General features: G+C 43.6%; 1 protein-coding gene across 6 annotated transcripts in view; it reads left to right on the top strand.

Annotated features, from left to right (window-relative positions):
• FLT1 (fms related receptor tyrosine kinase 1) overlaps positions 1–18223 on the top strand; it is a 205302-nt gene that overhangs the window by 100890 nt on the left and 86189 nt on the right. For all 6 annotated transcript variants that reach the window (XM_015473753.2, XM_024999786.2, XM_024999785.2 and 3 more), the window contains exons 12-13: positions 8053–8161; positions 15968–16276. In XM_015473753.2, the coding sequence (XP_015329239.1) occupies positions 8053–8161; positions 15968–16276 (418 nt within the window). The remainder of the gene's footprint in view (positions 1–8052; positions 8162–15967; positions 16277–18223) is intronic.

Consider the following 18223-nt stretch of genomic DNA (forward strand, 5'->3'; position numbering starts at 1 on the left):
AAGTAAGAGAAAGACAAATACCATATAATCTCACGTGAACAAATTTAAAAAAAAAGCTCATAAATCGGAATTGAGTACCTTTTGATTCCTTTTATCCATTTGCCCACACCCTACCTCCTGCCTCTGGCAACCACCAATTTGTAAAATAAATAAATAGACACTGGGCTATCACGTACAGACAGCACTGTGACAGTAGTTAATACTACTGAATTGTATACTTAAAAGTTGCTGAGAGAATACCTCTCAAAATTTCTCAGCTCAAGAAAAACAACTTTTTACCTGTGCATTTGATAGATGTTAACTAGACTTAATGTAGTGATGATTTTGCAATATATACAGATATTGAATTGTTATGTCATACACATGGAGCTAGTATTTTGTCAATATACTTCCATTAAAAAAGAAGTTTCTCTAACCCAGTCAGGCTCTATAAACCATCTTTTCTGCTCTTGCACATGCGTTCTTCATTCTTCTAAACTCCGTTAGCCTGAGAACTAGCTGACACCTCGTGAACTAGGCAAAACTCAGTGCATCTCAAGCCTGGTGACTTTTTTCTCCTGAATTAGTGAACAATACACTTAAAAATCCACTATTCTTGGGCACAGAGGTAGTGATGCTTTACAAAGAGAGGAAAACATATCACATCACCCTTTGCTGGAATATCTACTCCTACATGCATATTCAGAGTGTCTGTTAACACGGATGTCATCTGCTCACATGCTATTGCTGTCTGTCCAGCTATATTCTTTGCATTTCAAAGCAGCAAAGTAGATGGCATCATCGTCCCTGCAGGACTTCAAAATAACAAATAACATCTGAATTCTTCATTATGGAAAACTTTTTGACATACGCTCATGTCAACATCACTCTTTGGCAGGTCCAAGTGGTTATCTCCATTTTGAAGATAAGAAAAACTGAGGCGATACGATGATTAACTCAAAGTCGCAGCATAATAGTAGTTATGAGAAACTCAAACCAAAGTCTTCCTTTGCCAAGACCCAGGGCTCTGACAATTAAACCAATACAGAAATTTGTTAAGATGCTGATGGCTTGCACAATAACATCTGCAGTCACTTGTCAAGGACTCAGGAAGAGTTGTTCTAACCACTGCAGTAGCTGTAGGTGGTTTACATGTCTTTTTCTTGAATACAAATGAACTGTAGTTTAAAACATTCCATGATGTGTAGCGATTGATGACAGAGCCATTTAATGAAATACTTAGAAGAAAGGAAATTCTGTGAACTGGAAAGTTTAACTCAAGTGACACTACTTTTTTTAAACAGGAAATTGCCTCAGAATGGAAAGCAAGTTAGTTGTCACAAAGTACTAGAAAATTCCAAGATGCCATTGAGGGTGTTGAATCATTTTGCCTCTTCTTGACCCTATCAGGTGCTTGTACTGTGAACCACTGGTTATTAAAGCACGAATTACGATCTTAATTTCAAAGGAACTTCTAGTCTGGTTTTGGTGTTCTATCCACAAAATATATATGATAGAAAATGAAAAGGCCAGGTCAGGTTTCTGATTAGGCTGAAACCATGAAGTATCCACCTGCCTCCATACAGAATGCCTGTGAAAAAGGATGGAGGTGGAGGAGCAAAATCTGGGTGAGATAGTCTTCCCTGATTTCTTCCATGTGTGCTCTAAACAAATGCATTGTCTTATAATTCTGTAGTTATCAGTTCAGTTCACTTGCACAGTTGTGTCTGACTCTTTGCGGCCCCATGGACTGCAGCACGCCAGGCTTCTCTGTCCATCACCAGCTCCCGTAGCTTGCTCAAACTCATGTCCATCAAGTCGGTGATGCCATCGAACCATCTCATCCTCTGTCACCCCCTTCTCCTCCTGCCTTCAATCTTTCATCAGGGTCTTTTCCAGTGAGACAGCTCTTTGCATCCGGTGGCCAAAGTATTGGAGTTTTCAGCTTCAGCAGCAGACCTTCCAATGAATATTCAGGACTGATTTCCTTTAGGATTGACTGGTTTGATCTCCTTGCAGTCCAAGGGAGTGTAGTTATACTGAGGCTTTAAATAGAGACCACCAGACACAGTTAGCTCTGGAGTCATCCAACCTGGGGGCAGGATTCATGGTAAAGCTCTGCTCTTTCTATTATATATAACCAACTGCAAATCAGTTCACCTCTCTGAACCTGAGTTCTCCCCACCAGGAAAAAACAGAGCTCCTAACATCTGGCCTATCTCATTTGGCCATTATCAAAACGATTGTCATATGTGCCCTAGTGCAATCCCCCAGATACTGAACATATGCTATCAAGACTATTGGGCTTCTCAGGTGGCTCATCAGTAAGGAACCCACCTGCCATTGCAGGAGATCCTGGTTCAATCCCTGGGTCAGGAAGATCCCCAGAGGAGGAAATGGCCGAACATGACTTAGCAACTAAACAACAACAGCAAATGAAGCCTGCTGCTGCTGCTAAGTTGCTCAGTCGTGTCCAACTCTGTGCAACCCCGTGGACTGTAGCCCACCAGGCCCCTCTGTCCATGGGATTCTCCAGACAAGAATACTGGAGTGGGTTACCATGCCCTCCTCTAGGGGGTCTTCCTGACCCAGGGATTGAACCCGTGTCTCTCACGTCTCCTGCATTGTCAGGTGGGTTCTTTACCACTAGCGCCACCTGGGAAGCCCAGATGAAGACTATTTGTTAAAACAGTTTGCATTGAAAACAAATTTTATACTCCTTCTTAACAAAGTATACACACACACAAAACCCACACACATCCTATTAGTAACAGTAACACATTAGATTTTAAGGGAGTTATTAATTTCACATCTTACCTTTAGAAGAATTTCCTAATTTGGCTTTTAGCATCTATTGATGTATCCTTGTGTGTCTGTGAAAAACATCAACCTTTCAGATGACAGATGGAAGTTTTGCTGTCTCAGAATTCTTTGCAGTCTTTCTTTTACAATTAAAACTGCCTTTCTTTTCTGTACATGTTAAGAAAGCAAATGAAAGTCCCAGCTTAGAACATACCAATACGTTTCCCCACAGTCATGTAGTCAGCATGTCCAGGACCCCACTTGAGCTATCAGTGAATGAGGTCCTATTCGAGCACCTGCCGGATTTCAAGGACTTGCTTTTTTCCCCTTTCTGTTGTGTTTTTTGTTTTGTTTAACCCAAGGAAGGGTGCACAAGACAATAAAATTCAGTTTCCTTATGGCCAAGTTTTGGCCCAGATTTATGAAAAGTGAGTCATCAATTGGAGTTGCTAATGGCACACGAGGAGCTTTGGTATTGTTTCCCCAGAGTTGCCAGACTGTTGGTTTGTAGAGTTGGAGCAGGAAGTAGAAGGAACCTGGTGTTAGGGAACAACAGACAGGAAATGCGTTTTACAGCATTGATTCTCTGAGGCTGGAGGATTGTGACAACTTGTCTTAGCAACATTTCCATTGAAATCATTTTGAGATTTCATTGAGAAATGTGTGTGCCATACGAGACACATCCATGACGGAAGCCCGAATGCCTCATCTCAGAATCACAGTGTGGGCTCCACCCCCTGCACACTCCCCAGCTTTGTCTAATTATCACATTCTATTTTCCCATCAGTTGGCTCAGATGTGCCACCCTAGGATAATTTTAGATTCTTCCCTGACCTTTACATATCTCCTTTTATTTCTCTCTGAAACACTTTAAAGGAAACTGTATTAGAAACATCCCGAGATTAAAATCACTGTTCCATATATAGATTTTTTTTTTTTTTAAAGCAAGTGCTGGAAATTAGACTGACTTACACATCGTCCCTTCCATTCTGTTCCGTGAGGTTCAAACGCATTGAAGTAGTGAATCACTAATGCTTAGTGGAAGGGAAGGAAGGAAGGAGTATGAATAAATTCCAAATTGACAGAGCCTGACGACAATCCTCAGCAGTGTTCCTGGGTCACACAGAAGAATCCAGAGAATGGACTTTAAGAGCATGTTTCAAATATCTTAATCCTATGGTCCTCCAAGAGCAAATAGAGGCAAAGTGTGGGTTCAGAGCTCAAAAAGCTGTGACAAATGGAAACTAATTCTAGAACAAAGGGAAGCAGACAGCCTTGAGAATTTCTTTTGGTGTACCTTATGCAATATGATTTCAAATAGATGCTACGACTCAAATTCTTGAGTTTGAAATACTTCCTCTTTTTAACTACAAAGTTGATATTTGCTAATGTATAACTTAAAAATATACTCTAGAAAAATAGGTCCTCTAGAAATCAGATAATTTTGAATAAAGTTACTCACATGATATAAGTTGTATCTTATTTTAAAATTTTCTTCTAAGGACTCCTCTGGTGGTCCAGTGGCTAAGATGCCAGGCTCCCAATACAGGGGGCCCAGGTTTGATCCCTGGTCAGGGAAACTAGATCCTTTGTAACTAAGATCCCATGTGCCGCAACTAAGACCCAGTGCAGCCGAATAAGTAAGTATTTTTAAATAAATAAGTAAATTTTTCTTATAATTTGTCCATTATAAATCATATTTTCAAACCATATAACACTTTATCCATTGGAAAAATAGCTTGCAACTTGTATAAAATGCTAAAAGAAACTGGTATTTCTGTACCGAGTAGTATTGAGCTTGTGCTGCTGCTGCTGCTAAGTTGCTTCAGTCGTGTCCGACTCTGTGTGACCCCATAGACGGCAGCCCACCAGGCTCTCCGTCCCTGGGATTACCCAGGCAAGAACACTAGAGTGGGTTGCCATTTCCTTCTCCAGTGCATGAAAGTGAAAAGTGAAAGTGAAGTCGCTCAGTCGTGTCCGACTCTAGCGACCCCATGGACTGCAGCCTACCAGGCTCCTCCGTCCATGGGATTTTCCAGGCAAAAGTACTGGAGTGGGGTGCCATTGCCTTCTCCAGTTGAGCTTGTAGGGACCCATATTTGCTTATTAAAGGAGGTATTTTCCAGGGGAAACCCAATTCAAAGAGTAGACAACTCTACCACCAGATCTGTGCTGTGAAATTTAAAGAGTTTTAGTCCAGGAAGCGGTTTTGTGTAGATTAAGAGCTTAGGCACTGGAGTCTGACAAACCTGGGCATAACTTGAGCAAATCGCTTAACCTCTGTAAGCTCAGTTGCCCCTTCTGTAGATCAGGTAATACACCCATGTCCTTGAGCTACAGGGAGGGTTAAATAAGATAAATGCCTCCCACACTGTCTGGCACACAGCAAGGGCTACATAAAGCTACCCAGAAACAAAGAAATAATGTAAACTCCATCGATGTCATTTTCTAGATCAATTTTCATAGGCACTTGGGAGAGGTGAGTTCTGGGACAGGCTTGACTGTGGGTGAGGAGTCTGTTTTGGAAGAGGTTATTTAGGCAAAATGAGAGGCTCAAATGGACCCCTTATCTCCAGGGTACTTGGTGTGACCTGAATTCATTCATTTCCCATCTATGGACCTCAGTTTTACGCTCTGGTTATACAGAAGTTCTGAGCTACTGGGAGTCTTGTAAAATAGCCACAGCTATCCCAGGTTCCCACCCAGGCCTTAAACAGGGCAGGTGCACACATCTGAACTGACATGCCCTTGCCATGTACCCCAGGTTCTCAGCTGGCCTGAGTTCAGAGAAATCAGAGTAATTTTAATAGAAACCCAAATGCAACTCTCAGATTCAGGTAATTGCTGTTTATAATTTCAAAGCTTCCAGCCAAACAGCAATGAGGTGTTCACTTATTTATGGACCAGCAATACATCTGAGAATCCAAACAAGATTGTATTGAGGCTCATTCGGATCAACACTGGAGCCCTAACTTCACCGGGAAGGCTGTGCTTGGGCCTAGAGACAAACAGCAGAGGGGCTGTGAGGGCTCTGAGCCTATTCTTCATCTGCCTCTGCCCCAAGCACGTGAGTGCGTCTCCTAAGAAGATTACGGCAATCAGACTCTTACTCAGTGCTCTCTCTGGTCCTTCTACCTCTCATCTACAAGCTCCTCTTCCAGCTGCTTTTTCCTCTGTGACTCTGAAGTGGTGGGTGCAACAACTATAAAGAAATCGCTATCCAGAATTTTATGCCCCACCTCTTAGAATGATAATCAAATAGAGAAAGAGACATTTGAGCTCTCATTCTCTCTCCACTGGTTATTTGCCTTCATGCGAGTGTTTCTCTATGAAAGAGAGAATAGTATAATATATATACTTGATCTTCAAGTAGGGACATTCTTCTCTATTACCTTCAAGTAGTCCTTCAAGTTAAGAATAAGGGTCATGTTCTTATTCCCCTCTGTCTCCCTTACAACATTTGGGCAGTGCCTTAAATAATCAGTTATCAGGAAGATCCCCTGGAGGAGGGCATGGCAACCTACTCCAGTATTCTCGCCTGCAGAATCCCACAGACAGAGGAGCCTGGCAGACTGCAGTCTATAAGGTTGCAGAGTTGGACATGGCTGAGTGACTTAACACATATATACACATATGCTAAATTGATGAACATGCCACAAATTGCAAACATTTTCATTTCCCAGAATCTCAACAATACACAGAGGACATATGAATAGATGTAATTAAACAGATCCAACAGACAGACGATGAAATCATCATAAAATATTGACTGTGCCACAGTGACAATTACAAGGGATTTGGAGCAATAGACTTGCTGGCTAAAAAAAACGAGGAATAGAGTTTTTAGTCTTCCTGACCCGTAGATGAAAGACAGACATACTTTATTGAAAGGAATATGAGAACACGGGTAAAATGCCTACCATGTGACTGAACAACTTATAAAATTGTTAAGACCCTTTGTAGACTTTGTGTGACCATCTTAGAAAGCCCAATGTCAATTCACTTTGCTGTACAGCAGAAACTAACACAGCATTATAAGGCAATTATACTCCAATAATATTTTATTTTAATTATTAGAAAAAAAAGTCTACTGTCACAGTTCAGCCTTTATATCCCTTTAGCCTGTGAATGACTGGATCATTTTACTCCAGCCAGGACACCCCATTAGTCTGAAAGCACCAGCTCTGTCTACAGTGTCAGAGCCTGTGACCAGACCTTTGTGCCCTAGAGATAGGCTGCAGTGATCAATAAGCAACTGGATCAAACTGTTTTGTAATTTTAAATATGAAAACCTTACTAGCTGTCTCATTGTTTCACGTATAGTATGCATTACTTTTTTGCAAGGTCGGGTTAAATTTTTAAATTCTCAATAATGCGTTTAATACTACTAATTTTTATCCTGAAGACAGCAGTGCAAATCCTTAAGCCATGTAAGTTGGTGTTTCACTACTTTTTTTTTTTGAGGCATGACTTTTTGTGACGTCACAGTTTGGAAAGTGCTTTCAAGTCTACCCACTTTTGACTCATGTTTCTTTAGGGGCGCACTCACCAAACAGCAGCGCTAAAATCAGTGAAATGATACTGTGGTATGCATTCATCACTTATATCTTCATTTTCTAGAGTAGGAATGAACAGACTGAGAAATTAAGTATTGGGTTGGCCAAAAATTTCATTTGGGTTTTCCATACCATCAGGAAAAACCCAAAAGAACTTTCTGGCCAACCCAATAATTTACAAACACATGCAAGGGTCTTAGGAAGCGTCCACTCTTCCTCCTGGGGCATCGGGGCTGCAACACCACGTTCCAGAAAAGCAGTGGTTCAGCCAGACTTTCTCCTCTGTCCTTGCTCACTTAGCACTCCCGTGTGAGGCAGGCTCCTGTTAGCAAGCCGTGTTCGTGATCACAAGTCATCCAGACAAAAGAGACGGGCCAGGCTCCCCTCTGGCCAGCGTGGCGCTGACCACCTCTTAGGGTAGGACGTGCCGTGCCGCATATGGGCTTCAGGTCTGTAATTGTTAGGCCAGCAGCGCGAGGTAAATAAGCCTGAAGCCCTCATACAAGTCGGATGTCATAGCCCCCGGTCTCCTGAGGACCTGTTTTCCTGTTGTTTTTCCACCCTTTCTGGGCTGCAGAGATCCTGGTAACCAGCACGCGTGCAGTCCCATTTGTGTCGAGGCCACGGGGTGGCCGAATCACGTGCCCCTCAGAAGCATCTCGGGGGTGTCCGAGGGTTCTCTGTCCCGTCGCTAAAACTGCCTCTCCTTTTGCAGACGTCTAGTACCTTGGTTGTGGCTGACGCTAGAATTTCTGGAATCTACACTTGCATGGCTACCAATAAAGTCGGGACTGTGGAAAGAAACATGAACTTTTACATCACAGGTAAGACACACGCCCTGCACTTAGGAAGACAGCCCAGTGACCTCAGTCTCTCTTCTAACCTTGTCTGCTTTTAATGTACTTGAGTGATTTTTATTTTAAAAAAAATTCCATAGAATTGTTCAACTCTTGAGTACCTTCATCCTTGCTCTCAGGAATCGTCTTCTACAACATCGTTGGGTCTCTTGAAGAGTTACTTCCCTGAATTCTCTTTTAGAGCTATTTGTGGACATCTTCCCAGGCTGGATTGTGAATCTGGGATCTTGTCTTTTTTTTTTTTTTAACGTGGACTTTTTTTTTTTACATCTTCATTGAATTTGTTACAATATTGCTTCTGTTGTTTTAAATTTTGGTTTTTTGGCTGTGAGGCATATGGGATCTTAGTTCCCTGACTGGGGATCAAACCCTCACCCCCTGTATTGAAAGTACAGAGTCTTAACCACTGGATTCCCAGGGAAGTCCCTTGTCATGTTCATTTTTGAACATCCCACAGTCCCCAGCACAGGGCCTGGCACACAGCGGTGGTGCAGGAAAAGTCAAGGAAACCATTTACGCTATGTGCGATGACATTTTTGTCACCCAAGAGGTGAATTGTTTCACAGCATTTTTTAAACTGAAGGATCATTGATTTGCAATACTGTGTTAATTTCTGCTATACAGCAAACATCTTACAACGGAATTTCAACTTTTTGAGAAATGAGGCTCTCCCAAAGACATCTGAAACTGAGCTTGGCTGAAGGTTATTCGTGTGCTATTTTTCAGTAGCATTTCAGAATTTTTAACTTGAAATATGATGGCGTCTGCAAATCTTCAAACTTGCAAGACACACAAGTAGCACTCCCTGTGCCCCAGCATGGCACAGGAAGGAAGTCAGCAGCCCAAAGTATAAAACAATTGCCTGGCTCCACGCTCCCCCAGTTTTCTGAGGAAGCCTGGGCAGTTGGCCAGTTCCCTGGAAACTTCACGCTGTCTGGGGCAGGCTGCTGCCATTACTTTGAGTTCTCCTGAAAGAAATAGGTAGGTAGGTCCGATTTCATGAAAAGTAGGTGCTACTGGAGCACAGGGAGCCGTCAGGCAAGTTAGCCAACAAAACGGTGCCATGGGAGACATCCCTTGGTGGGTTCCCACAGGCTGTCAGAGCCAGAAGAGACCCTTGGGGCTATTTGGTATGATAACCCCGTGTTTTCTAGATGAGCAAGTGGGGTTTAGAGAGGTGGAGAGGCACCCAGCAGAGCCTCTGAAAACTAAGCCAGTCCCTATCCAGTCAGTATTGCAGAAATGGAGACAAAATCATCTTTGCATTCATTCCAAGTAGGGAAAGGCCTTTATTTAGAGGATTCAGATAGCTGTTTTGCACATACTGATTCTCAAAGCAATCTCAGATGATCTGAACTAATGAAGCTCAAAGGTTTGTACTGTCCTTTTTATTTCGGGAGAAACAAGCTAACCCATCTGGAGGAGGAAACGGCAACCCACTCCAGGATTCTTGCCTGGAAAATTCCATAGACAAGAGGAGCCTGGTGGGCTACAGTCCATGGGGTTGCAGAGTCAGACACGACTCTGTCCACGTGGACTCCAAGTCCACGGCCACTATCTCTGTGATTTAGAGTACAAAAGATCGACCCATTCCTTTTCTGTGCTGAATATTCAATACGTTTGTTCAAGTTTAATGAGCAGCAGCTGTTAAACAGTACAGGTCAGCTCTGTGTTGAGCACTCCAAGGGACAGCAAGGAGGCCCTGTCTTATTAGGAAGACAGGCTGAACACCACAGACACAAAGAAGAAATGTTGTCTGTATTCTGGTATCAAAAGAAATGAGCAGGGCTTCCCTGGTGGCCCAGTGGTAAAGAATTCACCGACCAATGCAGGGGCACAGGTTCGATCCCGGATCTGGGAAGATTCCATGTGTCATGGGGCAAGTAAGCCCATGCACCACAACTACAGAACCTGCGCTCTAGAGCCCAGGGGCCGCAACTGCTGACCCCCACGTGCCCTCGAGTCTGTGTTCCACGAGAGAAGCACCACAGCGAGGTTGCACCGCAACTATGAAGCAGCCCCCGCTTGCTGAAACTAGAGAAGAGTCCGACCAGCAGCAAAGACCCAGCACAGCCAAAAATAAAGACATTAAATTCTTTTTTATAAAAGATGAATGAGCAGAATTAACATGACCAATGAATTTACCAATGGTAAGTCAGTGCTACCAACAGAAATATAAAAGTCACGTGTGATTTCACATTTTCTAGTAACCATTTTTTGAAGTAAAAAGAAAAAAGTGCATTTTATTAAACCCAACAGATCCCAAATCTATCATTTTAACATGTCTTCAGTATTTTTTAAAATATTACACTGCTTTGGTTTTTAAAATTGGAATTGAAATAAAATCGAATGAATTCAGTCCAGTCCCACTGGCCACATTTTCAAGGCTTGGAAGCCACAGGTGGTCCTGTATTGTACAGGGTTGCTCCAAGCCCCTGAGAAGGAAGCAGAACTTGGGGTGATCCTGGACCTAAGGGGGCGTCCTGAGGGGCCTAGAATTTGAATCAGTCGAAAGAAGAGAACATTCTGGCCTTGGCATCTTCAGAATCAAGGCAAGAGGACCAACAAAGAGGCCCACAAACTATACATCTAACCACTTGCAAGTTCTAAATCATGCAAATAAGCTGGTAGATATATTTTAGCCTCTGGTGGACAAATATACTTTCATGATGACCTGAAAGTCAGGTGCAAATCAAGAATTCCGGGTCTGCTAGGAGGGGCGTGTGGTAGTGCTGGAGGCGCAGGAGGAGCCAGCCAGCATTACTTGGCTCTGTCCCCACCGCAAGGGGCCGTGGACCCTGGGGATGGTCTCCCCAGCCACACCTCCAAACTCTGTTTTGCCTCCCCCATACAGTCTCTCTGAGCCCCCCAAGTGTGCAGACCGCCCAGCAGTCTGATGTCAGGAAGGGGAGGAGGCCTGAGACCGTCTGAAAGCAGCCTTGGGATCATCTTCCAGGGAATTCCAGGACCCCACTTGGCCCCTCCATTGTGGGGAAGGGTAGATTCAGAACAGAGAGCCCTCTGCCTGGGTCCACAGGCAGTACTGGGAGAGGATGCCCTGACCGAGAGGAGCTCCTCTCATTCCCTCATTGATCAGTGTCCCCAGGGAAGGTTCATCCGTGCTCAACATCCAGCATCAACATCTAGCCCACACATCCCCCTGAGTTCTCCATGGCTCCAGCTTACATCTGTGCCCAGCACTGCTGCTGAAAGGACCCCAGCTGACAGAGCAGACCCCCTCCTGAACCCAGACAGAACTCACCCTTCACCTTCTCCCTACCACGTGATCCACTTTATAACCATGGAGCACTTGAAACCTTTTCTAGATCCCAAGGCTTATCCATGGAAAGGATCGATGGGGATTCTATTCCAATATACCTGACTGAAAGCTCACGATGTCTTTCCTCTACAAGTTTAAGAGCTTTAATCTTAAAACTGAGCACAAATTCATTCTGATCAAGTCCCCATTGTTTGGCATATCATTCTCCTAAATTCTTTGCTCCCAGTTTTGAAAAGTTATAGTTTTGACTGGTAATTGTACATTACTGATGTTCACTATTTCTAAAACAATTCTCTCTTACTCAAATCTCTGTCATGAGATTTAGTCTCACTGCGTGGTTTAGTTGCTAAGTCATCAACTCCTGCAATCCCATGGTCTGTAGCCCACCAGGCTCCTCTGTCCATGGGATTTTCCGGGCAAGAATACTGGAGTGGGTTGCCATTTCCTTCTCCAGGGGATCTTCCCAACCCAGGGATCAAACCCGGGTCTCCTGCATTGCAGGCAGATTCTTTACCGACTGAGCTATGAGGAAAGCCTAGAGATGAGACTAAATATTCTTAGGAATGTTGCACCTTCCATGACTATTTCCTGAAAAATGAGTGCATATTTGTCCAATGTTTATATTTACCTACTGCAGCTCATGCTTTAAAAAAGCTGTCTAAAATTTAACTGCTTGAAATCAAAAGACCTAGATCTGGATCTTTACAGATCCTCATTTCAATCAAGGTTGGCCCCTCCTTAAAATACAACAACAGAGTTGCCTTCCAAACTAATGAAAACTGGTTCTGTGGCCATTAACATCCTTCATGGCTTCTCCACACTTTTGCCATTCACTCCAGTGTTCTTGCCTGGAGAGTCCCAGGGATGGGGCAGTCTGGTGGGCTGCCGTCTATGGGGTCGCACAGAGTCGGACACGACTGAAGCGACTTAGCAGCAGCAGCAGCAGCAGCAGCAGCAGCAGCAGCAGCAGAGGGATGAGATGGGGGAGGGGTTGGGAAGGAGGTCCAAGAGGGAGGGGATATATGTATACCTATAGCTGATTCACTTCGTTGTACAGCAGAAACACAATACTGCAAAGCAACCATGCCCCAATTAAAAATAAAATCAGAACCTTTCAGCACTCTATAAACAAAAAACACCATAGTATCTAATTAAAACAAGCAGAACTTTCTAGTCACCACTCATTATCTAGAGAATGCTATTTCTGTTCTCCAGTTGAAGTCAAGTCTTCTTTATTGCCACCTGCAAAAGGAGAAGACACCTTTCATCCTTCTAACTTCTATACTTGTCTCTTGTCATGAACGTCATTCATTGGTTTGATCCAATCAAGTCGAAATGGCCAGCCCCAAGCGTGTACCTTTGTAAATACAGTCCTCTATCATCTAACCCTGGGTAGAATGTCTGTTATGAGCGAGGGTGAGTTTTCTCCACGCCACCTCCTAAGACGCCGTGGATGTGATCACGCGTCAGATGCGTGAGTATGAGTTGGTTCTGCTGCTGACTGGACTGATTCCACTACAGATCCTTAAGTGTGGGAAGATTGCTTGTTTTCACTTTGAGAGTCAGAAGGCAGACCTGCTTTCTTAGGTCTGTTTTTGTACTCAGGCTGAAAAAAAAATTGACATGAATTAAGGGGAGAAATCCCTCTGGATTCATTAACTAGTTTAGGACATCTTATTTACCATCTCCCATGTGTCAAAAAAGAACAGCAGAGGGGCTGTCCTGAGAAATAGATCATTTCTAAGCGCTGTCTGACAACATAAACCAAACCAGCTTCTCAACAGGGTCTCTCTCCTGAGAAACAGACCTGAAAACTGCCTTGGTGCTTTTCTCTTCCTCTGTGTGTGTTTTTGCTGTTTTGCTGGCACTCAGCATGACTGTGGGTGTGTTAGCAATTACTGAGGCTCAAACAGGAACAGCCCGGCCTTATCTCCCTGGCTTCCCAATGTCACTAAATGCATTTTATTTTGAGATTCCTGGTGGTGCTTGGCAAAGATAAACAAAATCTTCCATCAGGAAACCTGTGAGCTATTTCCACAGGAAGTTTCAAATCACTAAAGTAAATAGAAACTCTCGACATGATCTCAATGGTGTTACTTCGGCCCTCTTGGGTCCTAACCACAAGGATGAGGCTTGGTAAATGGACGCCCGCTGTCTTTTGAGAAATGAGTGGATCGCAACCAGGGCATGAGACTTCTGCCCTAGTATATGTGTAAAAGTTGATGGCTGACGGTTTACTCCTCATGCTGGGAAAGTGTCCCAAATATAAAAAGATGCTGAATTCGAGGGGCTATTTCTGATACCTTATTGTTATGGTAAAAAAAAAAAAAAAAAAAAAAAAAAAGGACTGTCAGCTGCTTCTGCCTCTTCTGGCAAATTCTTAGGTTTTTTAATTTTAAAAGCAGACAAACCCATGGTGCCTCCTCTCTCTCCCTTCATTGATGGCTTCATAAACCACTGCTACCCCCACCCTGGCTCCCAGGTTTCAGATGAATACTTTGGCATTTCTTCAGTCGTGACACTTTATAATAAAGCCAAAGCCCAGAAAAATCAGAAAAACAAGCAAAGTGAGATTTAGGAAAGAGTTGATATGATATCTAATTTTGGACTATTGTCCCCTTAAGGTTTAAAGGTTTCTTTATAGCTTTGTGTGCAAAGGATAATAATAATAATAGCATAACATAGTGCTTTTCATCTTCAAAGTTCTTTGTGAAATGTTGGCGACAATTCTTTGCTCAAGTGCAGATATGCTGCTAGTCACAAGCAATGGAAAGGTTTTGAGAGCAGGCCAGTTCAGGGCCAGGAACCAAGGATTTTCTAAAGTTGTCTGGTGAGATGGTCCAAAAGGAGATGAAGGAACTGTCAGCGTAGATGCCAAATGATGGTCCAGGTTAAGAAAGCTGAGGAGGGAAGCTGTGAGGTGTGGCTAGAGGGGACAAGAGGATGGAAATGAAGGTTCGCTGGGAATCCACATTGGAGAAATGCCTTTTAATGATGTAGTCCCTTTAGGAAACTGTGTAATGTTGTTTTCTTTTTTTAAGTGGATATATTGTCTGTGTATTTGGTTCAAGACTTTTTTTTTTTTTTTTTTGACCATACCTTGGCATGCAGGATCTTAGCTCTCCTACTAGGGATCCAGCCCATGCCCCCTGCAGTGGAAGTGCAGAGTCTTAACCACTGGACCACCAGTGTGTGTGTTAATTGCTCATTCGTGCCTGACTCTTTGCAACCCCATGGGCTGAAGCTCGTGAGGTTCCTCTGTCCATGGGATTCTCCAGGCAAGAACACTGGAGTGGGTTGCCATTCCCTTCTCCAGGGGATCTTCCTGTCCCAGGGATCGAACACGCATCCCCTTGTGTTGCAGGCAGTCTGAGCCACTGGGGAAGCCAAAGAAGTCCCTTAATATGTTTTTGAGAGCAAATCTGATTTAGAAACCATCCTCCCCTAACTCTGTGCACTCTGGCAACTTTCCCAAATTAGTTGTCCGCATTTTCAGAAGAACTCTTGCTCTTTTATTTTAAGTAGAAGTGAAGTGATGACCAAAGTGAAGTGAAAGTTGCTCAGTCATGTCAGACTCTTTGTGACCCCATGGACTATACAGTCCATGCAATTCTCCAGGCCAGAATATTGGAGTGGGTAGCCTTTCCCTTCTCCAGGGGATCTTCCCAATGCAGGGATCAAATCCAGGTCTCCCACATTGCAGGGAGATTCTTTACTAGCTGAGCCATCAGGGAAGCCCAAGAATACTGGAGTGGGTAGTCTATCCCTTCTCCAGCGGATCTTCCCGACCCAGGAATCAAACCAGGGTCTTCTGCATTGCAGGCGGATTCTTTACCAACTGAGCTATCAGGGAAGCCCCTAAGTTAAGTAGAACAATCACCATAAATGGGTACCTGAGCAGGATAGCTGGCTCCCTTTGGCCCCTCGGTACCAGCAAAGAGTAGAGGAATGATGGGCCAGCAGCTAGGGAAGGATGCTGTCAGTCCAAAGTGTAGAATTAAAGTGTTGACTGGAGTCTCCTAGCTCCAGCCTGGGACTTCCTGTCTCCTTCACAACTTGGTTAAGTAAATTTGCCTATCAAATTTACCTGTGGTTTCTTTTCTAGCACAAACTCCTCTTAGATCCCTTCACTATCTTCCCCATTTGCCAGGAGGAGTTCTGTACATGATAGAGCAATGGGTTATCATCCCAAGTTATAATAAAGCGTTCCACCGAGCAATGTTTGGTAAATAAACATACCCTCCTAAGAACATCCTATTTTGCATTTCCTGCCTCACTTTGATGGAGCAAATTGAGTTGGTTCCTACCTGCCACATCCAATCAGTTCCCTTAAAAAAAAAAGAAAAGATAAATACCATCCTTGTAATGCTGATGCTGAGACCATTTGTGCAGGGACAGTTCTTAAGATCCTTGACTATCTTGTGATGAGATACAGTCTCAGGTTGAGACACTGATTTTCTGATGAACTCAAGTCCTTTGTTCTTATTTTCCAGATGTGCCCCATGGATTTCATGTGACCTTGGACAAAATGCCTGCGGAAGGAGAGGACCTGAAGCTGTCTTGCACAGTGAGCAAGTTTTTGTACAAAGACATAACCTGGATTTTGCTGCGGACAGTGAACAACCAGACCACGCAACAGAGCATCAGCAAGCAAAAGACACCTGTCACGAAAGAGCACTCCATGACGTTCAACCTCGTCATCAAGAACGCCTCCCTGGAAGACTCGGGCACCTATGCCTGCCGAGCTAGGAACATATACACAGGGGAAGAAATCCTCCAGAAGAAAGAAGTGATCATTAGAGGTGAGCACTGCAACAAAAAGGCTGTTTTCTCTCGGATCTCCAAATTTAAAAGCACGAGGAATGATTGTACCGCACAAAATAATGTAAAACATTAAAGGACTCATTACCAAGTAACAGTTGTCTCATATCATCTTGATTTATTGTCACTGTTGCTCATTTTCCGGCTCAGAGGAGAAGCTCCTCCCAAAATGAGTTTGGCGATGATAGGAGTAACAATGAGCCCGCCTGGGGCCCCCAGCTTGGGGCGCCCCGTTTGGGCCAAAGGGGTCCGCTCTCTGGGGCCGACCCAGTGCACGTTTGGATTTGGAGGTTCTGTTGCGTTTTGCTCTTTGCTGTCTTCTCCCGCCTGATAAACGACAACTGGGGACTGACCCTTTCCTTCCACTTTAATGCCCGCCCCTTTTTATGTTCATGTTTCCAAGCTGCCAACCTGAATAATTTAAACAGATGCTGGTGTCTACCAAAGATGGACATGGATTGGTTCACTGGCCAGCCCAGAACTAGGGACACTTGAACTGGAGACTCTGTCGGACCTCTGCCGGATTTTATTTCCTGCTATTGCCTCTGCTCTTTGATTTGTAAATAGCACCTGGATGATAGCAAGTTATAATGCTTATTTATTTGAAGATGCTTTTTTTTTTATATGTTAAGCACATTAATTTTAAACTGGAGCGTCTAAGATGGGCCCCAAAGGTGCAAGGTGTTGGGATAATTCAGAGGTCTTGAAGCTTTATGACAGTGTGAATTACAAAAGTCCACTCAGGCCAAGCCCAGTTCTCTCCTGTGATCCCAGTAGCTAGTCAACTAGTCCAGTGGGCTGCCTCCTCACTGCCCCTGAGTGGACCGCATAGCCATTGACAGCACCTGAACAAAAAGTGGATCACACCTTCGTTTTCAATATTCTTGTTCCTGGTTAAAGAACTTCACCCTGTTCAATGGATGCCATTCAACGGTGTACCATAATCAATTTATCAAGGAAATAAAGGCTATTGTGACCAGAGGTTTAATGCATTTTCTTAAACGTCAATCTCAAATTTGTCCATCAAAAAAAAAAAAGTCCACTTCCCTGATATGCAAATGTTAATAGGGTTTTTTTTCCCTGGGGATTAATGGCAAAATTACAGAAGCAGGACTCAAAGAGTCATTTTAAAATGTATCCCATTTTCTAATCCAGAGAGATTTGTAATCTCTTGTTTTCAGCTTGCATTTGAGGGGAAAGTGACTTTTTCACCAATTTCATATGCATTGTTCTGTTTTCATTTATGATTGATCATTGCCTGTGACTTGCCTGAACTACTGGAAAGCAAATTCTAATGACCAAAATAGCCAAGGCTGAGAGCAGCGGTGGCTGGACTGGGTAGTAAGTGGGAGGTGTCAGCATGACAGCTCCCGAGGCTTGGGAACTCACCAGACTGTTTCCTCCTTTAGGTAGCAGGCTCTGTCCCACGGCTAAACTTGTCTTTCACGTGGGAATTGCTTTTGTCAGATGTGAAGGAGTAAACAATAGCTTTTCCCCAGATTGCCACTTTCATAGAGCCCCAAATGCTTTGAAAACAATTAGCAACCTGGAAGTTGTCAGCCCAAAGGAAAGAATAATCAATTGTATCTGGAAATTGTACCTATGGCTCTTTAGCCTGGCGAATTGTTCATTATAAGTCAGTGTGTTCCTCCAGGAAAAGAGTGCCTTAATGCCGCAGGACTTGGGGGAGGGCGGGCGCTCAGTTTTTTGTTTTGTTTTTTTTAATAAAGCTGAAAAAGCAAATGAAAAAACAAGGTGAATTGGACATGCAGAAGCGATCATTTCCCGAGTAGGGGAAGGACATAGTATTTTACAAAGGATGATGTCAAGAATCCCTTAGAGTAATGAATCCTTCCACGGAGTTTCAAAAAGAAAAAATATGATTGGGTGGGTTTTGACTTTTGTCCATTTGTCTTCTGGGTGTGGCA

This window comes from Bos taurus, chromosome 12, assembly GCF_002263795.3.
Source record: "Bos taurus isolate L1 Dominette 01449 registration number 42190680 breed Hereford chromosome 12, ARS-UCD2.0, whole genome shotgun sequence".
NCBI classification, from domain to species: Eukaryota; Metazoa; Chordata; class Mammalia; order Artiodactyla; family Bovidae; genus Bos; species Bos taurus.